Here is a 10,044-nt window from a genome sequence, read left to right as displayed (position 1 = left end):
GAATGACCATCTACGTTAAAATTTTTTTCTCTATTTCGTGTACAATGTGAAGAAGAGTCATTGTATTCTGGCAATGAGCTGCAGGATATGTTGTTTGGATTACAGGGAAAAAAAACCCCAAGCTTTTAAATTCAAAGGTTTAACAAAATGGAGTTACTTCTGTTCGGGCTGTTACATTACGTGGTTCAGCAAGCTTTAACGCTGCCATCGGTAACCGTTCTTTGTATTTCCTAAAATAGGGGCTAAAACGTGCCCTGGAATCTTTATTTTTTAATGTGGCTTTTCCAATTACGACAGACTTTCCCGAAGGCTATTCTTGAATGGCCTTTTCTGCTTGACGTACCGCAAAGACACTGTCAGGTTTACAAGACTCGCCTCAGATTGGAGAGTCTTTGAAGCACTGCGGATCCGACTGCAAAGCTAGGTAGCAACCTCGCCGCAGGGCGCTACTCCGGGGCCGCAGCGCGCCTGCGTGTCCGAGCCCCTTGATTGCGCTGGGGTCCGGCTGCGCCTGCGCGGTAGGCCCGCGCGGACCAGTGCGCCGCACCACCGGCTGCGGCTGAGGGCTAGCAGACCGCGAGCCGCCGCCGCCGCTGCGAACGCCTGCGTGTCCGAGCCCCTTGATTGCGCTGGGGTCCGGCTGCGCCTGCGCGGTAGGCCCGCGCGGACCAGTGCGCCGCACCACCGGCTGCGGCTGAGGGCTAGCAGACCGCGAGCCGCCGCCGCCGTTGCGACCGCCGCCGCCGAGTTCAGAGGGCCCGGAGGTGGGAGGCTTCCCCCACGGGGCCTGAGATGTCGTCCACCATGGCGGTTTACCTTCTCTCTACCTTGGGAGGGTACTTGGTGACTTCATTCTTGTTGCTTAAATACCCGACCTTGCTGCACCGGAGAAAGAAGCAGCGATTCCTCAGTAAGCACATCTCTCACCGCGGAGGTGAGAGGGGTCCCCAAAACCTGACCGCGGAGATGGGGGAGGCTTTTTTCCGAGTAGAGCTGAGGGTTTTTTGGAGCTCCTCAGAAAGGCAGCCGGTTGGAAATGCGTGAGAGTTTGAGAAGGATGGGGATGTTTGAATAGAGGGCTCCCCAGAGGTGAGGGCGCTGAGCGGGGGCGGCCTCCTGACGGGAGGGAGGGAGCGCAGTCTCCAGTCAGCCCAGCGGGCGGCTCTCGAGGGCCGCGGATTCACGCGTTCTCTGAAGGGGGGAAGACCACGGTGAGAATGAAGGGTAGATGGAGCGTTTCTCGGCGGATGGGAGGGTGATCGCAAGGTCCCTTGGTGACAGCAAGGCACAATCGGGGCTGCCCCGCGGGGGGAAACGGGAACAGACTGCTCCGAGAGAGCCCGTGGCCGAGCGGATGCTGACAGCCGGGTCCACGAGCAGGGCTGAGGATCTGCTCGAATCCGGAGCGAGCTGCAGCCCGGGTGTCTGCGGTGCCTGGAGGCCGATCCCACCCCCACGTCCCGAGCACTCATTATTGAGAAGAGAGGGAAACCGAGTCCCCGAGCCAGGGACATTTTCCCAAGGTCACAATTACAGCTTGAGCTGAACTGAGGCAGGAACTGGAGCGTCCTGGTTCTTAGGGCTGCAAGTCTTGCACCTGTTTTTCGTTTATTTGTTTGTTTGGGGTTTTTTTTGAGCATCACCCTGCATCCCAGCAATGACACGTTGATTTCCTAAAAGACTGAAAGATGATTTAGGTTATGACAGGACAGTATTGTTTAAAGAAAACAAAAATAAGATTCTTTTGGAAAAGTGACTTGCTGAAAGGAGCCTGGGTAGTCTGTAATTTCCCAGATAACAGGCCAAATCTTTGCGTCTTCATTGTTGTGTAATAATGTCTTTATTGCATTTAAAGCATGATGTATAAAATGTTGTGAAATTGGATTATTTCAATCAAGTTTAACTGTTCTTTAGGGATGAGTTTTTTTTTTTTTTTTTTTTTTAAAGAGGACCGGTAAGGGGATCTCAACCCTCGACTTGGTGTTGTCAGCACCACACTCAGCCAGTGAGCAAACCGGGCATCCCTATATGGGATCCGAACCCGTGGCCTTGGTGTTATCAGCACCGCACTCTCCCGAGTGAGCCACGGGCCGGCCCCTAGGGATGAGTTTTAAACTAGGTTAAAATTGCTTGGAATTTACAGTCAAATACTTGAAATAGTAAATTCTAGGAGTTTACAGTCTAAAATTTGATTTAGTACCATAACCCCTTTTCTACAAGTATTGGCTAAGGAATAAGGTTTTAAATATCACAGAAATCCATTATTATTCTTTACGTATAATCTGTATAATTCTATCAATTAAACACAGTTCTAATAAGTGACTTCAGTAGGTATCCTAGTCTCCCACTCATGAAAACCATTAAAGGTTTTAAAGCGTTGTCAGCTAAAATGCCATGTTATTGCTTATTTGGTTTATCTGTGTTTAGCTGGCCAGAACTCAGCTGGTTAGAGCTGGCGTAATAACACCAAGGTCAAGGGTTTGGATCCCCTTACCCGCTAGCTGTCCCCCACCCCAAATTCTCTTTTATCTGTTTTAACAGATACATGGTTAAACTTTAGGATGACATATCTACTAATGTACTTTCAACCATTGGAACCAAGGACCGACTTTTAGTGTTCAAGTTGTTGCCACAGAAGCAATTTTCATGGTAGTAGTACATTCTGGGGAAGTGAACAGTTGTGTTTACTGATTTACAAAAAGGAAAAATATGCTTACTAAAAACACCAAACCAAAACAAAACTAGAAAAGACCACAAGGTCAAACGTTCAGATTCCCATATTAGCCATCTGCCAAAAAAATAAATAAATAAAAGAAAGAGACCACAGGTCACTAGGAAGGAGTAGTCACCTCCTTGATTGCTTTTAATTTTTGTCTCAAATACTGATAATAGAATCACTAGTTTTTCTGTGAAAATGGTTAATATTTGGGCTTATTTTCTATTGCTCTAACTGCGAATACCTGATATTTCTAGTAAATCAGATGTATGACCATTCCAATATTGACACATCGATCATGCTGTGTGTCTGAAATATGTGCACCTGAATTGGTATAACTTGAAACTCTTAATGTCTACTACAAAATAATTATGATAAAGATTTAAATCACCAGAGTCAGATTCTGTATCTACCAGTAGTTAGCTTTGGGATTAAGCCTTAGTTTCCTTATGTAAAAAATGGGGAACATTTGCTTTGCTTACCTCTTTGATCTTCATTCTTTTTTTTTTTTGTTGTTGTTGTCCTTTTTGTGACCGGTAAGGGGATCGCGACCCTTGGTGCGGTGTCGCCCGCACCGCGCTCACTGGCTGAGCGCACCGGCCATCCTTATATAGGATCCGAACCCGCGGGGAGCGCTGCTGCTCCCAAGCACTGCACTCTCCCGAGTGCGCCACAGGTCCGGCCCATTGCTTACCTCTTTGGATTGTTATGACAATTGAGTGCATAAAAAGCACTTTGAAAACGGAAATTGTTTAGAAATATGTGTGGATACAGGAGATCCACAGTTGTATTTTGCAATAAAACTTTGAGTTCATTAAGAAGGAATGAGATCATTGTATACATGTTTTCAAAATTTTAATTAGCACTTTTGCCTTTTACTAAGATTGATTGTCCTTGAAAGTAGAAAATACTTTAATGTTTCAAAAATTAAACTTTACAAAATTTGTTTTTACCAAAATGTAGGCTTTGTTGTTACCAAAATGTAGGCTTTGTTGTTACCAGAATGTAGGCTTTGTTGTTACCTCTTTAGAGCATATGTTTTATTGCATTAAATTATAATAGGATCTGTTACTACATCTGCTTTCCTTTCTAGGCTGTGAGTTCCTCAAGGGCAGGAATCAGATTTATTAATTCTTGTATCTCTAGCCCCTAGTACAAATCTCAACATATAATAAAAATAATAGCTAATTGTCTGCTAATTATCTACTGTATGTTAGACACTTTTCATGTGTTTCCTAAATTTATTTGACCAAAGAACACTTTTTATAATTACAATGTAAAAAAACCCACCAAATTTTAAAAAAGCAAAAGAAGAAAGAAAAGAAAAAAAAAAAGAGCAAAAAAATACATAATTCAATGTATGACACCAGCAGGACTAAAGACATACCCTTTGGATTAAATGGAGAGCAAGCAATATTGTTAAAGACCATTTTCTTAATTATTGTATGAAATTATGAATTTTATTAATATTTTAAAGATTCATTTTTTCTGGTTGCATAAGTAACTCATGTTCATTGTAGTAAATTTGGAAAACATAAAAATGAAAAAAGAAAAAATAGTTCCTAAGACTTTACTATCCTGAGATAAACTGTTAACATTTTGAAGTATACCCTCTAAGGACATTTGGAATCATACTATATATACATTTATTCCAGATGCCCTTTGTTTGCTAGAAAAATAGGATAGCAGGGAAATAACTTCCTTTAATCCTCTCTAACCTATCTCTATGGGCCAATTGAATTAAGCTGTAGGCTTTTTAGAAAGAGTTTTGTTTAGGGCCAGCCTGGTGGCGCACTGCTGTAGTGCGCCGCTTGGGAAGCGCGGTGGCGCTCCCGCCGAGGGTTCGGATCCCACATACAGACCGGTTCCTGCTCACTGGGTGAGCGAGGCGTGGGAGCAACACTGAGGGTTGCGATCCCGTTGCTGGTCCTGGTCCGGTACGGGGGCGACACTGAGGGTTGTGATCCGTTGCCGGACACAGAAAAAGACAAAAAGGGGAAAAAAAAAAAAAAAAAGAAAGAGTTTTGTTTATTAGGGCTCAGTGGCCAAGAATAAAGAAGTATCATCAACTCATCACATCCCCACCTTTTCTCTACCCTTGGTCTCAAGGCAGGGTACTGTCACTATCTTGGCATCCTACCACAGATGGATCTGGCAGGTGATAGTTTGAGGTTTAGTATTGTTCTTTGACACTGTTTGGCAGTTTCTGGGCCCTAAACTTTAATTGGTTGTTCAAGGAGAAAATTGAAGCATCAATTTTCCCAAATTGTCACTGGAAATAGAATTCTGCAATTGTACCTGAAATATGTTCCATGTCAGGGTATTGATTCTCTTCAGCTTTTGTTCCTTCATTCCTATTATTGGGGAACTCTCCCTCATTTGTCAATGAGGACTTTTTTCCAACTGGTTTGCTCATTCCTACTGATGGCTTATTAGCAATGGAATAATTTTCTTTTATTTAATAGTACTGTCTTGCTTAATAAAGTGTCAACCTAAATAACAGAATAGGCTCTCTAAAAGAATAATGAGTTTAATGGGGAATAGAACATTGCAATAGTAATATGTGTGTCATGGTAAACTGTGTGTATATTCAGGGAGGTAAGGGAAGACAAAGGTTTTTAAAGGAAAAATAATGAAGGATTACATAGTTATTTCAGGATAATTATCCTTGGCCACAAGGAACAGTAACAAGGGTGACACCAGTCTGAGGCTGGACAGGCAATTGCTGGGCAGATGTCCTTACAGAAGTAATTTTTTGGTAATTTCTGGGAATACCTTTGTGCGAGGTTGTGGTTTTGCAGATTCCTTTGTGATAGTTCTTGTTATCAGGTATATGTGCATAGCAGCGCCTCTTTGTGGCCTTCCCCAGCTCTGTTTGTCAGGGTTTTAAACATGTTACTCCGTTTTGTTTTGACAACTTTCACAAAAGCAAACTTTAAAGTAAAATGTACTTATTTTCAGCAATGGATATGTGTGTATGGAGATATATATATATGTATCATATGTATATTTATATATATATAAATAGATAGCTATAATCTCCATTGAAATATATATATACCTTAAACTTTCTAACTCTATATAAATTTATAAAAATTAAATACTGTTCTGTAAAAATTATTGAAATTATGACAAAACACATTAAGAAAACATTAATCTTTGAAGAGAGCATACATGTGTTAGTTGGTAAGTGCTACCTGTGAATCAACACATAGTTTGAGTATCATCCTTCTGTGCTTCTAGTGATCTCTCATGTGACTTATTGACATTTTTGGATATGGCACACATTTCTAAAAGCCATTGATTACATAATAGCTATATTGATGTGCTTAATCTTTTTCTTATATCTGCAAATACAAATTTCAGTAGTTGTTTTCCCCCTTGAATTATAAAAACAATTTTGCAGTGTTCCAGGGAACCCATATTGAGAAATGCCCTTTTGTATTACCATCTCTAGTCCATCCAAGCTCTTTATACGCTTATCTAAGTGGTAATAGTAGACTGTTTCCAAGGCACACTACAAATGTTAAGAGATTAAATGAATTTGGAAGTGAAGGAATGGGGCTGGCCGGTTGGCTCAGTTGGTTAGAGTGTGGTGTTGTAACACCAGGGTTAAGGGTTCAGATCCCCTTACCAGCCAGCCACCAAAAAAAAAAAAAAAAGAAAGAAACGAAGAAGGAACTTACTTTATTGCTTGATTTACTGAATAATCCATTTTGAGTTGAGAGAATCAAATCTATCATATCTGAGGATATGTTTTATTTGTACTAAGCTGTTCTTTCCACTATCAGAAAATACTTAATTTTGAATATTGTTCTTTTGTGACTGATGTACGTTATCATATTTGTCATTGGTTTTATAAATATCACATACACATAAATGCCATGTATACAAAGATGTTAACTATAGTGGTGGTATAACTGTAAAAAAGTCTGTAATGTTTATTGAACCTTTATTGGTATATAAAACATTTGAGAGATAAAAAGGAAACTGGACAGATATTTCTTTCCCTGTTAGTATTTAAATCTAGTTAAGGATACAAAGTAGAAGGTTTCCTTTACTTTTCTTATCCTATCATAGATTAACCAATCACAAAATAATATTTAAGAACTATATAGGGGAGGAAAAGTTAATATAGAATGAAAAATTTGGAATTATATAGTGAAGCAATAAGTAAAAAGAGCTGAGAATTTTTGGCGGAGGTTTTCTCAAAGAAATGAAGAATGTGAACTAGTGAAGAGGAAGGTCAGAGGACATATGCAGAGGACTTATGAACAAATTATATGAGGACAGCATGTAAAATTTGTGATAGGTATTCATTCCCTTCCACATTTTGTACTAATTAAAAATGAAAATTTTGTTTGTATCTAGAATGTTATTTGCAGAGCCAGGAATTGTGTAAGCTGCTTATTGGGGGAAACAAAAAATTAATGGTAAGCCTGCTTCTGTGAATTACATGATGATAGTTGGAGAGTAAAGGAATTTATTTATTTATTTATTTATTTATTTTTATTCCTTTTTGTCTTTTTTACTGACCGGTAACGGGATCACAACCCTCGGTGTCGCGCCCGTACCAGGGACCAGCAACGGGATTGCAACCCTCGGTGTTGCGCCTGCACCGCGCTCAGCCAGTGAGCAGGAACCGGTCTCCACATGGGATCTGAACCCTCGGCGGGAGCGCCGCTGCGCTCCCAAGCGGCGCACTCTCCAGTGCGCCACCGGCCCGGCCCCATGGAATTTAAACATTTCTTGAGAGAAGAGCTACTGCTAAGTAATTCCTTCTTGGGGAGAAATGTCATATATTTTAATTAATCCCTTAGTTACTCTACAGGCGTTCACCATATGAATCTAACAAGTAATTTATGGGTATTATCATTGTGGAATGTATCTTCAGGCTTTACAAACAAATAGAAATATATGGAAATATGAATAACTTATCTATAAAGCTGAAATAAAGGTGCTGTATGAGTGGCAGCATAAAAGCTGCAGCATAATTAGTGCTAAAAAGGATGGGCTATGTAATCATACCATTTGCACTTGAATCCCAGTTCCCCTTATTGGCTGTGTGACCTTAGCCAATTTTTTTCTAGGAATAGTTAATACTTACCTACTGGTGGTTGTGAGGATTTTAATGAAATAAATAATATATACTTTTTCTTTTTTTTTTTTTTTTTTTAGCGGCTAGCTGGTACTAGGATCCAAACCCCTGAACTTGGTGTTATGTCACTGAGCTCTAACCAATTGAGCTAACCAGCCAGCCCTCAATGAATAATATATAACGTGCTAAGCACGGTATGTGGCTCCTCTAAATTGTTAATATCTTGACCACCTTTTCAATATTTTAGTAATGACTATGTAATCTAATAAGCATAAAATAGATGAAAGATATTAATGTTTGCATGCTTAAGCTGTTAGGTTTAAATAGATTACAATCAAATTAATATGGAAGGCAGACACAAAAGACATAAATAGGCAGGCTTGGAATGTAAATATTAGTAGTAAAAATCATGTTGACTGTGGAGAAATTTATTTCAGTGTACTGAATTTCTGTCCTATCTTTTTTCTAACGTCTTTCCTCCTAATCAAAAGATCAAACAACAAATGTCCTTTGAACTTTTTATTATGGCACGTTTCAAACATATACAAAGTAATAAGGCTCCAAGAACTCATCAACCAGATGCAAGCAATTATCAATTTATGCCCAGTCTTCTTTCTTCTATATCCCTGCCCATTCTTCTCACCCAGATTACTTTGAAACAAATTTCAATTATATGATTTCAAACATAGTGAATATTTATTGAATACTATTTTTGGATTATTCTAAAAGATATATAAGACAAAGTCCTTGCTATTGGGATTTGAGAACACTAATAAATAACACTGCTTACTTTCCCTTCCCAAGATTGGAACCAATTTAGAAATAAAATGCAGATTTTATTTTTATTTCTTTTATTGATGGAAGTCAAAATGTTAACTTTATTACTAATGGGCTGAATTTGAGCTCTGTAATGCCCTCTCTAAATTGAACTTAACACTAAAAATGGAGGCCTCTTCCTTGCACTGGCAGGAAACCCTGGCAAATTTTCTGTATAGATGAGTGGAAATTTTGTGCTTTCTCAAGATGGGCCACTTCAAATTAAGAAGACCCTGAAGGGTTGAATCACAGATGGACAGACAGCTCTTTCTCCTAAGTCATGTCTGCTCCCATGGGGAGGAATTTGTGAGGGAGTAGAGAAAGGTTAAAAGTGTTCCAATCTTTTTCCTTCAGGGGGAATAGTGTGCAATTTTTCTTCACTAGGTGGAAACAGTGTGGGATAAATGTTTCCCCCCAATACTTGCCTTCAAAGAGCCTTCTTAGGGTTTAGGTGAATATACTAGAATGCAAAAAATCATAAGCCTTAGAACTAAAGGCACTGATATTTTAAATTGAAGGATAGCATATGTGTAGTAGTAGCACAATCCTTAAGTGTACAGCTTGACTTAAAAAATATATATATGTATACATGTAGCCACCAGTCAGATCATGACCATCTAGAACTGTGTAAGATTCCCTTGTTTCCCTTCCCAGTCTGTCCCTCTCTATCCCTAGAGGTAATCAAGACAGCAGTTTTCAAAGTGTGGCCTGTGGACTCCTGAGGATCCACAAGAGACCCTTTCAAGGGTCTGCAGGGTCTAAACTATTTTCATGAAATGTTATTTGCCTCTTTCACAGCATTGACATTTGCATTGATGATACAAAAGCATTAATGGGTTAAACTGCTATTGCCTTAGCATGAATCAAAGCAGTGGTACCAAATGTACTAGTAGTCATTGTATCATTCACTGTCATGTACTCACAGTTTAAAAAAAAGGTTTCATTTAAAAATATGCTTGATGCATTAGTAAAAATTAATTTTATTAAATTTCAACTCTTGAATTCACATAACTTTCAATATTCTGTGTGATAAAATTGGAAGTACACACAAAACATTTTTGCTGCTTACCAAAACATATTATGGTGGTTGTCTTGAGGAAAAGCACTTGTGCAGTCATTTGAGTTGTAAGCTAAATTAACTTTTTTTCTTCACTGAATACCATTTTTCCTTTAAAAAATTAGTGGCAAACTGTGGTTATTCAGGCTTTAGTATTTGCCAGATATGTTCTTTAAAATAAATAAAGTGAGTCTGTCACTTTAAGGAAAATAATCTAGCTGCCTTCTATTAAAGCAGTACCAATGATTAAATTTGAGATTTCAAGCAAAAATGGGAATTTTGGAAAACTTACATTCTCCACCATGAGCTTGGCAGTTTTCTAATTCTTAAAGACTTGCCTGATAAGATCAGATTAAA

General features: G+C 39.4%; 1 protein-coding gene across 4 annotated transcripts in view; it reads left to right on the top strand.

The window, feature by feature from the left end:
• The first annotated feature begins 758 nt into the window (after positions 1–758).
• Positions 759–10,044, top strand: part of GDPD1 (glycerophosphodiester phosphodiesterase domain containing 1) — a 45,388-nt gene continuing 36,102 nt past the window's right edge. For all 4 annotated transcript variants that reach the window (XR_551530.1, XR_551532.1, XR_551531.1 and 1 more), the window contains exon 1: positions 759–934. Coding sequence is in view for 1 of the 4 variants with exons in the window: in XM_008586844.1 (XP_008585066.1) it covers positions 793–934 (142 nt within the window). In the remaining 3 variants the exon portion in view is untranslated. The remainder of the gene's footprint in view (positions 935–10,044) is intronic.

This window comes from Galeopterus variegatus, unplaced genomic scaffold (genome assembly GCF_000696425.1).
Source record: "Galeopterus variegatus unplaced genomic scaffold, G_variegatus-3.0.2 Scaffold4155, whole genome shotgun sequence".
Taxonomy (NCBI): domain Eukaryota; kingdom Metazoa; phylum Chordata; class Mammalia; order Dermoptera; family Cynocephalidae; genus Galeopterus; species Galeopterus variegatus.
The sequence above is the reverse complement of the archived record's forward strand: the minus strand, read 5'-3'. Positions and strand labels throughout refer to the sequence as shown.